Genomic DNA, 14,183 nt, shown 5'->3' on the forward strand with positions numbered 1-14,183 from the left:
ATTTAAAAGAAAATCAGCGATGATATGAGAAAACATGGATATCTTTTTGTTTCTCATGTTTCTTATTCAGGGTTCGTACACTATTTTAATGGCCAAATTCAAGCACTTTTCAAACACTTTCAAGGCCATTTTTTCTTCAAAGGAAGAGATTCAGCACCAATCAAAAGCAAGGTTTCTGTATCGTTGACGGTGATGACTGTATATATATATATATATATATATATATATATATATATATATATATATATATATATATATATGTACATGAACTCACATGAACTTGCATTTTTTTTTAAATACTCGTAGGTGGAGAAATTTGCATTTAATTTACATAACATGAGCCTCACATAAATATAGAGCTGACATGATTGTCAGCCATCTTTCGTTTATGGGTACCTCCAAAGATAAAAAACATTGCAAAAAAACTGCAGTTTGGTCACTTTGAATCCCCGTAGTTTGTGTTGTTTTGTTTTGCTTTGTAACACTTGTTCTCAGTTGCACTATACAAAACAGCAACATCTCGTGGGCAAATATTACACACTGTCCCTTTAAACAAATGCAGTAAAGCCAGCTGGACTGTTTTTTACTTTTTTTAAGTATCTCCTAAGTTGTTTTGTGCTTAGGCCAAAGCTGTGTTCAATATATATATATATATATATATATATATATATATATACACATATATATATATATATATATATATATATATATATATATAAACATAACTATTTTAAAATGAGGGGCAGAGCTTTTTTAACTTCTAACAGAAAATTCAGATTTTTGGCTATCTCATAGAAAAGGGATCTCCAACTCATTTTAATTCGAGGCCACATGGTAGAAAAAACATTCTCACAGGGGCCAGACTAATACATTAAAGAGATAAATCGATAGATACAGAGGGGGAGAGAGAGGGAGATAGAGAGAGAGAAAAAAGAAAGTAAGAAAAAGATATAGAGAAATAGTGAGTAATTGAAAGAGTGAAAAGAGCGTGAAGAGATGGAAAAAAAGAAAGACACGGTGAGAAAGAGAAAAATAAAAAGGAGAGAAATAAAAAGAGACAGAGGGAAAGAGAACATAGAGAGAGGGAGAAATAGAAATAAAGAGAAAGGAAACGCTGAAAAAGAGAGGAGCAAAAGAGTTGAAGAAAATAGAGATAAAAAGGGAGAAAGAGAAAAAAGAGGGAAATAAAGATATAGTTGCTTTGGGAGTGGCGCCTGGCCTTGGCGACTTCAAGAGGACATATTTAAAAGTGCAGCTCTTTTTTTCTCTTGTGCTTCTTTGAGCGTTGTCTCGTGGGCCAGATTAAAACCCTGGGTGGGCCCAATCTAACCCACGGCTGCCTGTTTGACACCCCTGATGTAGAGTCCTGAAGATTTAAAATAAAGGGGGCGGTAGTGACGTCCAAAGATGCACAGTTGATTGACATTTGTGGAATGTTGAGCCCCTCCTCATCTGGGATTGTAAATGCTTTGATCGTTTCAAAAGGGGCCGTTTGAAGAAAAGAATCGGAAAAATCGGCCCAGTTGATGTGTGTACAGCCTAATGAGCGGTCCTGGCTGACTGTTGCATCATGGTAGTTGAAGTCCCAAGCAGTTTTGTGTTTTTCCGTCTCGTCGGACAGCTACGATGGTGCGCCGTGGGCCGAACGAGCGTGGCCGCGGCTGCTCGGGGACTGCGACATGTCTCGCCCGATGATCTCGTTCACTGCGGAGAGAAGAGGAAAAAAGAAATGTAACCCTTCACAGAGTCCTTTTTCATGGCCAAATTCAAGCATAACATTTTTTTTGTTGGCAATGTTGACTAAAATAAAGTCCCCATCTTACTGCTAGCACATACATTGTATTATTTTGAGCTGTTCCTATCTCTGATCTACAATCTTTTTGTGTCAGTGGGCTGCTATAAACTGACATGAATTCTGCCATTCTGCTTTATGCACGTGCACTTCAATAGGTCCACAAACACGGAAAGGGTTCTATAGGTGTTGGGTAATAATTGAGGTTATTACGGAAAACAAAAGAAAGAAAGTACTGTTTGTATAAAATGCAGAAAAGTCTAATTTGGACTCATTTTAATGATATTGATTGCCCCGAAGCAGAGTGCATTCAATCTTTAAATTGACTGCTGAGCTTTGTTTTGCCTGTTTTTCAGAAAATCCGTGTCTAAATTGGTTAAAATAGAGTTGTAAATAGTGACTGTTTTTGCATTTTATCATTTATTCATAGCACTGAGTTAATATTTGTGATCTAGAATTTATTGTTTTGCATTTTTAGGGATTATGTCTTGTTATTTGACTTTGAATCCGCTCAGTGTATAAAGCTAAAATGGATTCGTATTTTGCATTATTTTGGTAGATCTGTGAATATCTTAATTTAAATTTCATGTATTTTTCAGGCATCCCCTGCCAAACACATGATCTTACTAAGTACCAAAACATTAGGTGCATTATGTTTAAGTACTATTGATAACACATAATTTTAGAAAAAAACAACAAATTTAAGTCATTTGGGAGCCAAAAGACTGGCTCTTCTCAGTGAGCCGAGCCCAAAGAACAGCTTCTAGAAAAAGAGACTAGTCTGATAAACCTGTCCTCTTGGATGCAACAGCAGTAACGCCTCACATGAAATCTCAATAATGAAGATTAGAGCAACCGTTGCCGTCATTTTTACACACTTTTCAATATTTTTCTTCATTTAAAAGCATGGTCTATCGAGTCAGACCGCCAGAAAACACGGTAATGGTGATTAGCCCTAAATTCAAACATTTTCCTGAAAAACAATAAAATTCAAGCATTTACAAGGATTTCAACCCTGGATTTATTGCCTTCAGGGTTTTGCTGATTGATTGTTTTTCCTCCAACACAGTGTTGCACAACACACAGCTATGATGTTGTTTTGTGAACTATGCTGCTCTTCTCTACTACAAAAGCCTGCGTGTCACATTTTGCACGCGACATGCCGGCAACGAGGCAGGCCGGACTGGTTTTGCGCCGGAGGATATTTCTTCTTTTTGACCTTTTTGACGTTGGCGCCAACTACTGAGAAAAGCAGCAAAACAAGAAAAGCGCAAAATTCTTCCAAGAAAAAGTCTTTCCTCAAAGGTGAGCATCGTACTAGTGGAGTCATTGGTGATGTGGAATCCCTAAAAGTCAACATTGGTTTTAATTGACGCTTAAAATCCCTGAAAACCCCGAGTTCAGAATCAAAACTTAAACCAGGGGTCGGCAACCCAAAATGCTGAAATCAAAGGGGATAAAAAATACATTAAAATATAAATAAATCAAAAGAATGTAGGGCTGCAAAAATTAAAAGCATTATACACTGTAAGTCTTATAATGGAACACATGCTGAATAGTAAGCAGGGTTTGTGCACCTTTTTCATCGCCTAATTCAAGCACTTTTCAAGCACTTTCAATGCAAAGTTTTTTTTTGTCGACTTTGATGACTAAAAAAAGGCACTATGTTGCTTCTTGCAGATATTTTGTGTTATTTTGAGCTGTTCCTATGTATTATTTACAATCTTTTTGTGTTAATTGGGTGCTATAAACTGATATGAATTCTGCCTCGACAACACTTGCGCAGCTCGGCTACGTCTCACTTGTTTACAAATAAAAAGAAGAAACATTTTTTGATTAATTCTAATAAAATTGAATGCTCCGAAGCAGAGAGCAATTAATCTTTCAATCTTAGAGAGTGCTGATCTTTTGCTTTTGTTTTACTTATTTTAATTTAAGATCCTAAAGAAAAACGTCCAGCCATCAGTCCATGCCCTCGAACTTGAGCGCTGTTGGATAATGCAGCACGACATTGACACAAAAAACACCAGTAAGTCTTCTAAATGACTCAAAAACAAAACAAAATAAAGGTTCTTCACTGACCAGGTCAAAGTGCCGTTTTAAATCGACTTGAGATGCTGTGGTGTGACCTTAAACAGGCAGTTCAAGCTCTATAAACGTTCCAATATGGCAGGTTTGAAGCAATTTTCCAAAGAAGAGTCAAAATTCCTCTACGGCGTTGTGACAGACTCATTACCAATTATCGTAAACGTTTGATTTCTGTTATTGCTGCCAAGTTTGGCCCAACTTGCTATTAGGTTTAGGGGGATATTACTTTTTTTACATAGGGCCAGATAGGTTTTGATTTTTTGGTGTCCTAATAAATGGAATCTGCATATTTCAAAAGTGCATTTTATTTTTCCTTGGGTTGTCTCTGTGTGATATCAAAATTGGTTCGATGATCTCTAAGATTATTGTTAAACATAAGAATAATCCGAAATTTTTGTTTGACACAGTTGCGAAACTTACCAGACAACAACTTAACCCAAATAGCTGTACTTATTCTGCTAACGACATTATGGAATTTTTTAATAAAAAGATTCACCTAATCAGTAACCTCCTCCTATCTCAAAGATGTGGAGGTGTTAGGTAAGGACCGTGCCGGCGGTTGTTCAGAAACATTCTCCAGTTTCAGAGGCGACAGTAGCTCAGGAGGTAAAGCGCTCGTCTTGGGATCAAGAAATCGTAGTTCGAATCCCGGCTCCTCCGTGTTACATGTCGAAGTGTCCTTGGGTAAGACACTGAACCCCTAATACTCCCAATAAGCAGGTTAGCGCCTTACATGGCTGCACGGCCGCTATTGGGAAATGTGAAGCACACTGTAAAGCGCTTTGGGAAGTCTTGACTTAAAAAGCGCTATATAAATGCAGATCATTTCATTTTCATTTCATTTCAATGATTTGTCCCTTGATAGTCCAACACAGATGGTCAGTAGGGCCAAACAAACTATTTGCCTGCTTGATCCGTTTCCAGCTTCACTGGTGGAGGATCTGTTTGGGATCTTAGGACCATCAGTTTTAAATATTATTAATATATCGCTATCTTCGGGTATTGTTCCTGTAGCCTTCAAGTCTGCCGTCATTAAACCCACGCTTTAGCAACCTAACCTTGACCCAGAAAGCCTAAGTAATTATAGGCCAGTGTCAAATCTGCCATTTTTTGCAATATTACTTGAAAAGGTCGTTGCACAGCAGTTAAATGACTTCATGTCAGAAAATAACCTCTTTGAAACTGTCCAGTCAGCATTTAGGGCAAATCACTCTACTGAGACAGCCCTGGCTAAAGTAACCAATAATCTCCTTTTAGCAATAGATTCCGGTGCCTCATCAATGTTACTGCTGCTGGATCTCAGTGCTGCATTTGAAACTGTCGACCACAACATATTACTGGTTCGTCTGGAATGCATTGGTTTCTCAGGAACTGTACTCTCGTGGTTTAGGTCCTACCTGTCAGACAGGATGCAATGTGTTAACTATGGGAATCTGACCTCTAAACAATCTAATGTCCCCTGTAGTGTTCCACAGGCTCTGTACTTGGCCCCCTTCTTTTTAGTATTTATATGAACCCGCTTGGTGACATTATCCGCAAGTATAATATTAGTTTCCATTGCTATGCAGATGACACTCAACTTTATGTGCCACTGGAGACAACTGGACAGTTAAGGTGTAGAAATCTGGAGGCTTGCCTTACTGAGATTCAAAGATGGATGTCACTTAATTTTTTACGCCTTAACCCAGAAAAAACTGAAATGTTTTTTATTGGTCCAGCTCACTGTCGTGAGTTGTTTTCAAACACTACTCTGAACCTAGACAAATGTAATAGCACCCATAGAGACTCAGTCAAAAATCTAGGTGTTACATTTGATCCTAATCTGTCGTTTCAGTCACACGTGAAAAATATTACTAGAATAGCTTTCTACCACCTCCGTAATATTGCGAAGATTTGTTCGATGCTGTCCCAATCAGATGCAGAGGTTTTCATTCATGCCTTTATTACTTCTCGGCTTGATTACTGTAAAGTATTGCTTTCTGGTCTCCCGATGTCTAGCATTAAAAGTTTGCAGCTGATTCAGAATGCAGCAGCTAGACTTTTGACTAAGACCAAAAAGTTTGAGCATATTACTCCTGTATTGGCCAACTTGCACAGGCTCCCAGTCCACTTAAGATGTGACTTTAAGGTTCTCTAATTAACATATAAATGTTTGCATGGACTTGCACCCTCTTATCTCTCTGATTTGATTTCCCCCTATGTTCCTGCACGGAGTCTGCGCTCGGAAAATGCCGGTCTACTTGTGACTCCGAGAGCCAGGAAGTCTGCAGGCTCGAGAGCGTTCTCCATCCAGGCCCCGGTGTTATGGAATGCCCTGCCTCCGGAGATAAGATCTGCAACCTCAATGGAAGTTTTTAAATCAAGGCTTAAGACACACTTCTATTCCAAAGCTTATGATTGATGCCCACCTCATATTTTGTATTGTCCTGTCTTTTTCCGACTGCCTGCCTGGTGGTGATACAAAGGAGAAGGACGATTTGGAGATGAGTCAGCGGACCAGCGTTTGACCTGAAGCATGTGAACGCCTGCATGGACCAACTGGCAGAGATGGGAAACTGCGTCGTGGCCGTCATAGACTTTCTGGACTAGTTTACAGGCTGGGGGCGTCGCTGCTGTCATGCACTTTCCGGACAAATTTTCAACATGTTACCTAGTGTTTACTATGCTTGTGTATAGTAATGCTAATTTTGATTCACCCTGGTCATCCTTGAAGGGGGATTACCACTTGTGAGGTCCTTTCTCAAGGGTTCTCTTTTTCCTCACGCTGAGGTTTTGAGTTGTTCCTTGCCCGCATGTTGGTTTAAGATCAGGTAATTGTGTAATTGTAATCCTGTGCAGTCATTTGAGACATTTTTGTGATTAAGGGCTATATAAATAAATGTGACTTGACTTGACTTTAAACCTTTGTGAGTGATAAATATGTAAAAAAAACGCTGAAATAAGGAAAGGGGCAAATACTTTTTCATGGCACTGTAGCTTCAACCAAAACCCTAATAGGTCAAAATTGACTTCAATTGGTGGGTGATGGGGCAGCACGGCAGTGCAGTGGTTGGAGCGTGTGCGCCACAGTTCTCCCTGTGCTTGCGTGGGTTTCCTACGGGCACTCTGGTTTCCTCCCACCTTCCAAAAACATGCATGTCAGGTTAATTGGCCGGTCCAAATTGTTCCTAGCTGTGAATGAGCGAGTGAGTTGTCTGTCTCTGTGTGCCCTGCGACTGGGTGGCAACCAGTTCAGAGTGTCCCCTGCCCGCTGCCCAAAGATAGCTGGGATGAGCTCCAGCACCCCCGCGACCCGACTGAGGATAAGCGGTTCAGATAATGGATGCATGGATGGATGGTGGGTGATGTCCACAGCAAAAAATGTCAAACGTAGTCTGCTCTGACCTACACCTCTCTGATCAGTGTACAGTAAAAATAACCTGGAGACTTTTGACATTGCTGGAAGACTCAAATTGGAGGCCAAAAAGCCATAAAAAGAACAAAGATTTTATTGGAGGCTAAAATGTACTTTACTGCTCTTTCACATTTACACTTATTATAAAGGCTTTCCTCCTTCAGTCTGATGGAGACCCTCTACATATGAATTACAGGAGATGACTATTGCATATTGTCATATGAATACACAACAAGAGTTAAGATGTTGTTTGAGACAGAGAAAAGTTCGTTCGGGAAGACTTTTACCAATGAACATTCGTTATTTCAATATTTTAAAATTTAAAACTCTCATGTTCTTATTTGTGGTTTGAAATGGACAATCCCATTTTCACTTGCGCTCTTGATACATTTAGAATAAAACCTACACTTAAGATAAAAAAATGGATAACAATGTACACACAATTGGATAAGTATGAAAAAAACGCTATCTTCACTGCTCAACAGGTTGTTGTGTCTATATCATGCTACTTCAACATGTTTTCACAAAAATGATAAGGCATTTCAACAACAAAAAATGTATTTTCCCCAAAAAATTTATCAGAGAAGCAACCAAGAAGCCCATGATCAGAGACGTACCCAAAAGACTTGCTGTGATCACAGCAAAAGGAGGTTGTACAAAGTATCAACTCAAAGAGGGCTAATAATTTTGCAACCATCACTGTTTAGTTTTTTTCCGTCCAAATAGCACAACAAAAAATGTTTCTTTTCATGATTGTGTCCTAGAAAATATTTTGAGTGTTATATTTTTTAGGTATGAAACACGGAATTTGGCAATATGTCAAAAGGTTCTTCTGGGCCAAACCTTTTGCAAGGCACTTTACTTTCTAGAAAATGCACGAGCTGGACTGAAAGTAACTACTCGCTGCCAATGCCGAGCTACCATGGAGCACTCGCTGAAACCTTCAGAGTGGCATAACGGTTTTAGAAAAGCCTCAGTGGAAAAGTTTCTTACGAGAAGCTTGAATTGCTCACATAAAAGGGGGAAAAATGACTAGGAGTATACCTGAGTAGTGATGTCATTTTGCAAACGGCAATATTTTTATTACTTGCCATTATTATTACTTTATCAAAAAGTTTTTATTGTTATAACTTCTTAATAGGTTATACTTTATGCGGCTGGGCAATAAGGCCTGAAAATAAAATCTTGATTCAGTTGCAATCACGATTCTAGAAAAAAAGTAAGCCAGTTTATCCCTTATATTTTTTTAATCATTACTAAAAAAAGGGGTAACTGATTTTAGACAACTTTCAACATAAAGTTAACAAATTGCTCTTGCCAAAAAAAATTGCAATTTAAAAAAAAAAAAAGTTTGTGGCTTAAATGCCACATATTGACTACGATTACCACTAAGCACATCTTAAAATATTTTTTTTTTACAAAAATAAATTAATACATTTAATTTTATTTATGGCTTAGTCTTTACAAGTTATTAAATCCCCGGTTGGTGCACCTCTTTCATGGACATTTGAAGCACATTTTAACACTCTAAAAGCCAATTTTCCAATATCTCCAGTACCCTGCATCTTAGTCTGATGCAACTGTACGGGGGCAATGACACTTCACATTACAACGCCGCACAAACCAATATATCCTTCCGTTGGTCACGAGGGAAGAAGTGCAATGTCAAAGCAAAGCCACCAGAGTAGGCGTTTCAGTGTTACTTTTGAGCAGACTATTTATTTTTAAAGAATTTCAAGCAATTACAAGCACTTCAACCTAAATAAAAGCACTTTTCAAACCTTTAAACGCAACAATTAAAGTCAAGCATTTTCAAGGATTTCAAGCACTCGTACCACTCTAGTCACAAGCAATTATTCTGGTAAAAACATTTATAATTAATATAGTAAATCTACGGGTTATGGCGCAGTTTACGATATTTTGACATTAAGATGTTCAATACTATGTTTTTTTTCTACCCCTTTTACTGCATTATCCACATGCCCCCACCCTCCCTCATCACATTCTACAGGGGCACCATGGAGAGTATCCTGACCAGCTGTATCTCTGTGTGGTGTGGAGGCTGCAGCGCTTCCGACTGGGGTAGTGTGAGGAGGGTGACGAGGACAGCAGAGAAAATCATCGGGACTTCTCTCCCCTCCATTCAGAATATTGGCCAGAAGCGCTGCCTATCCCAAGCTAAGAACATTATCAGGGACCCCTCTCACCCCCATCATGGACTGTTCACTCTGCTAGCCTCTGGGAAGAGGTACTGCAGTGTGCGGTTCAGGACCACCAGGTTCCACAATAGTCTTGTCCCCCTGGCCATTAGACTGTTAAATGGTCAATCAAACACATAGTAAATCTAAACTGCTGCTAATCTGTACATCTGTTGGTTTTGTTTGACTTTTTGCACTACTGGCAGTTCTTTATAGCTAGCCACTCCTTGCACATCTGTTTCTCTGCACTATTGTAGTTACAGTGTTATTGTTACAGTGTTATTGTTACTGTTTACCTGACTTGTTTACCTGACTGCCCATTTTGCACATCTGGTTAGCTGCTCCTCTTACACTATTTGCACTACTGTAAAATACTATACACAGGGATCAGAATGGAGATTTTCATTTTCAGCTGAAATAGCCAGCGTCCAGGAATAAACCAGGGCAATAAAGGAAAGAGTGAGACAGTCGGATTTTGAATTTGTTTGCTACGCAAGAGAAAAAGTGAAATAGTCGGAATGCCTTTGGGGTTCAAAAACAGCGGAAATCCGCGGATCCGCGGAAAATTCTGATCCCTGTGTACATAGCCATAATTATTTAGGATATTATTAGTACTCAATACTCCAACTCAATACAACATTTTATTTATATCTGTACATTCAAGGAAACTGTGCGGGTCAGATATATCGACATTTCGTTCTGTATACACGTGTACTAGAATGACAATAAAGTAGATCTGAATCTGAATCTGAATTCAGTGCCCCAAGACTTACAAAATTCAAACCCAACGATGTGTAGGAGACTACACTGCCACAAATACATTTCCTCTAACCTTTTCCAACCACTGACTCTGCAAACACAAAGAAAGACTCCAATCACGAGACTAGGATAGAATGTGGTTCTTTCCCTCCCTCCTGATCGGCTGACAATCAGTCAAGTTAAACCTTTAAGTGTCTGTAGTACAACATACTTAAATAACAGCTTGCGGCAGTGTAGCAGCTTGTGTCAAAGTGTTATTTTACCGACATACGCATTTTACAACCAAAACAAAAAGTCATCAAATGTTCCCACGTTCATGTCATGGCATTCATTTTACGATCACACGCATAGTATACATTGTATACATTTTTCCAACTTTTAAAGAAGCAGTTTAATCAAATTTACGGGCAAAGCTGTGGACGAGCCACAACATTTCCAATAATTGGTTTAACTTTTAAAAAACAACACAAGACTGGTTTGAATTTCCAATCTGCGTGATGATCTGAATTTTTTCCATACTCCCGTCTAGAGGGGGAAAGAAAGACTGGCACCGTTTTTTCCAACTTCTGCTAGAAATTTGCCTCTGCGAGACCTTCATGGTATGGAAAGAAGACACATGACATTAGTTTTCACTTGGTTTCAAGGGGAACAAAGAAGCAAATGTTTGTCATTGACTTTAATTAGATGGAAACGTATTATTTTTCCCCTGGACTCCAAGGCTATTTTGATGCCAGCCAATCAGGAGGTATGCAGAAAAATGTATGACAAATCAAAGGTTGAATACAAGCACATACTCAGAGATGCAGAAAGAATAGAAAATACTGTTTAGAATACTAAAAAGATGCTAAGGGGGATTGCACATGGAAAAAATTGAAATTGGCTTTAGAAAGAGGCACATTTTTTTCCCATTATATCTCTCTATATCTGCATCGCTTATCCTCAGTAGGGTCGCGGGGGCGCAGGAGCCCATCCCAGCTATCCTTGGGCAGTGGGCAGGGGACACCCTGAACTGGTTGCCAGTCAGTAGCAGGGTACACAGAGAAAGACAACTCACTCGCTCATTCCCACCTAGGGACAATTCGGACCGGCCAATTAACCTGACATGCATGTTTTTTTGGAATGTGGGAGGAAACCGGAGTGCCCAGAGGAAACCCAGGCAAGCACGGGGAAAACATACAAACTCCACACAGGAAGGTTCGAATTCATGACCTCAGAACAGTGCCGCACACGCGCTAACCACTGCGCCGCCGTGCTGCCCTTTTCTATTATATGTATAATATATTTATTTACAGTTCACTTTACTTCCTAAGTGTTGAAATAGGTTAATAGTATCTGGTTAAGAGGATCCCACATGGTATTTTTAATTGATGCAAAAAAAGAACCTCATCATCACCCATGTGATGAGTATCTCCAAACCCGACAGGTTCCACCTGTGTTCTGGGACAGATGTTGTGGTGATGGTCATCCATATAGGCTATTGCGGGAGGCTGGCAGAAACCTGATCTGGATAGGGGCCTTCTGCATTCCACCTCTGCAGTGTTGACCACCATAAACAATAATAAAAATAATAGTAACGATTATGATAATAATAAAGAACGAAATTATTTGCCAGTGGAAGAAGAAAATGTTTCTTTTTTAACATTTTTCTCGTTGCTGTCAAAATAGTTCTTTGACGTTTATAGCCGTCACTAGCATCGAATAAGTTAAGACTCACATCCATTTGGATACAGCTGTCCAACGGAAGACACACTTGCACAACCCTACACAATGGCAATACAAACACATGACTAAATGGATGATAGCATAAACACACAGCTCATGCCTGACAAAGGAGCGCCACGTTTCGGAAAGTAGCAAACCTCGCTCTGCTTTGGCCCAGAATGCTCCAGATTGAGTGTCTTGGCTAGGCGACCCTACTGTGCGATTGGATGCTAAAGTTGCCCGCCCATCTGTCCGTCAGTCTGTCCCCTCACCTCCTGTGCGTTTGCGGATTCGTGCTACACACACGCTACAATGCATCAATTTGTGTTGGGCTTGGTTTTGATCTTCAGTATATTTGATTGAACTGAAACCGACAACTGCTTCTGGTAGCGTTGTTGTGATAAATATATAAGATGGATGCTGGACTTCCGCAAATTCACACATGAAAAAGAGTAGATAGGTACAGATAGCCACAAAAACGGTGTGAAAAAGAGTAGATAGGTACAGATAGCCACAAAAACGCTAAAATATCTCTATGCCCATCTCACTTACTCTCAACCACAGACATACACAACACACAAAAACGAGACTGTGCGTCACAGGGGCCATCTGCTAGCCAACGAGGGCAGTTTTTCAACACACACTCCATGTTTGTTCTCAGGTCGCTGTGGCTCTCCTATGATATTATAACTATCTTTCACAGCTGAGAAGTTTATCCATTATCGTCCACATCAATGTGGATGAATAATGCTTGTAATTAAAAAAAGGGAAAAATAAGAGAAAGATTGGCTCCTTACGTAAAAGAAGAACATGAAAGGATGACTGCACTGATGAGTTACCCTTATTTATACTTCACAGTTAAGGCTAACTTAATTCATATGCTGGCACTTTTTCTCTTTAGTCAAGTGACTTTTCCTCTGCATGTTTTGTCTGGCAGTGCCTCTTGATATTATATTATTTGAAAAATCAGTCTACTGGCAAATGGGGCGGGTGCAGTTGTTTCCGATTTCTGTGAAAAAAATACTCCAACTTCCACCTTTCCTGGAAGTGGTGGCCCTCATAGTCAACCTTACTTTTTTAATTTACAAGTGCCATGTCAGAATTGGTGTGGGCAAAGGAAGCTCTTTCACCTGGTGCCTCTGGTAGGTGCTAAAGGTTCCCTAAAACAAGGATTAAGACTCAGGGGCAGTTTCTTTCCCAGGGCCATCACTACCCTTAACAAGCACGGAAAACTGTGAAAAATATAGATCTTGCATTGAAAAATGGGTACTCATATCTTATTCATAGACTTGTTAGGGAATTTTTGTTTCTGCAAAATGTTATTGCATATACCTTATAATTGTTTTTCTCGCAATTTATATGTTCTTGATTATTCTAAATTGTGTACACGGTAAAACATATTTTGTACAGGAAAAAAAATATGTATTTTTTCAAAGAAATAAAATCAACTTTTTTGTTGGACTGATTTTGGGTCTAATCGCGATCATCTGGGTCACTGAGCAGCAGAAGACAATGTCATCCTAGATTGCTTAAATTGTCGCGGGATTCCACATTGACGGTCTTGTTTTAAGTAAATAGGTGCTGCGTTGTGTTTGTAAGGTTTATTATTGCTTAATAAGGGGAATTGAGATCATTAATACGGGGAGCAATTAGCTTTGGTTGACAGATATGATTGCACTACTTTTTATTGCACAATTTTTACGACAAACTCTTTTTAATTGCACTATTACAACAAATTAGGTATGTCTCATGTAAATATGTTTTGCTTAATTATGCTGACATTCTTTTATCTTATGTTTCCCTTCTAAGTCTTTTATTACATGTTTACCCTGATGGTGCATGTCTAAATTTGACTGCAAACATTTTTTTACTATGTTTTCATCAATGACAATAAAGACAATTCAATTAAATTATGTTGCACGGATCTCCAGTGTTAAAAACAAGCCAGCAGCAGGCCAACAGGAGCAAAAACATTAAGGGATTTTGGGAAGACAATAGGTGCTTTCTAATGCAGTTGGACATTTCAAACCTAGAATTTTTGCAGAGGTTGAATGTTATTTTAAATACTATACGTAGATCCCTCGGTTTCCACGGTTAATGGAAACCAGAACCACCCGCGAAAAATGAAAGTAGTGTCTCCTACCGTCTGAGTTATACGACTGTAACAAAATAACAACTATAGATCAACAAATAATAACACACACTTATTTGCAGTTAAATGAAATGTTTTGTTGTCATTACATAAAATTAA

At 39.0% G+C, this 14,183-nt stretch overlaps 1 protein-coding gene across 1 annotated transcript in view; it reads right to left on the reverse strand.

The window, feature by feature from the left end:
* Positions 1-307: 307 nt before the first annotated feature.
* Positions 308-14,183, reverse strand: part of nfatc3a (nuclear factor of activated T cells 3a) — an 81,909-nt gene continuing 68,033 nt past the window's right edge. Inside the window, exon 10 of the mRNA XM_088334685.1 lies at positions 308-1,704. Within this exon, the coding sequence (XP_088190811.1) occupies positions 1,622-1,704 (83 nt within the window). The 3' untranslated portion in view covers positions 308-1,621. The remainder of the gene's footprint in view (positions 1,705-14,183) is intronic.

This window comes from Urocampus carinirostris, chromosome 4 (assembly GCF_059441175.1).
Source record: "Urocampus carinirostris isolate Australia breed hairy pipefish chromosome 4, RoL_Ucar_1.0, whole genome shotgun sequence".
NCBI classification, from domain to species: Eukaryota; Metazoa; Chordata; class Actinopteri; order Syngnathiformes; family Syngnathidae; genus Urocampus; species Urocampus carinirostris.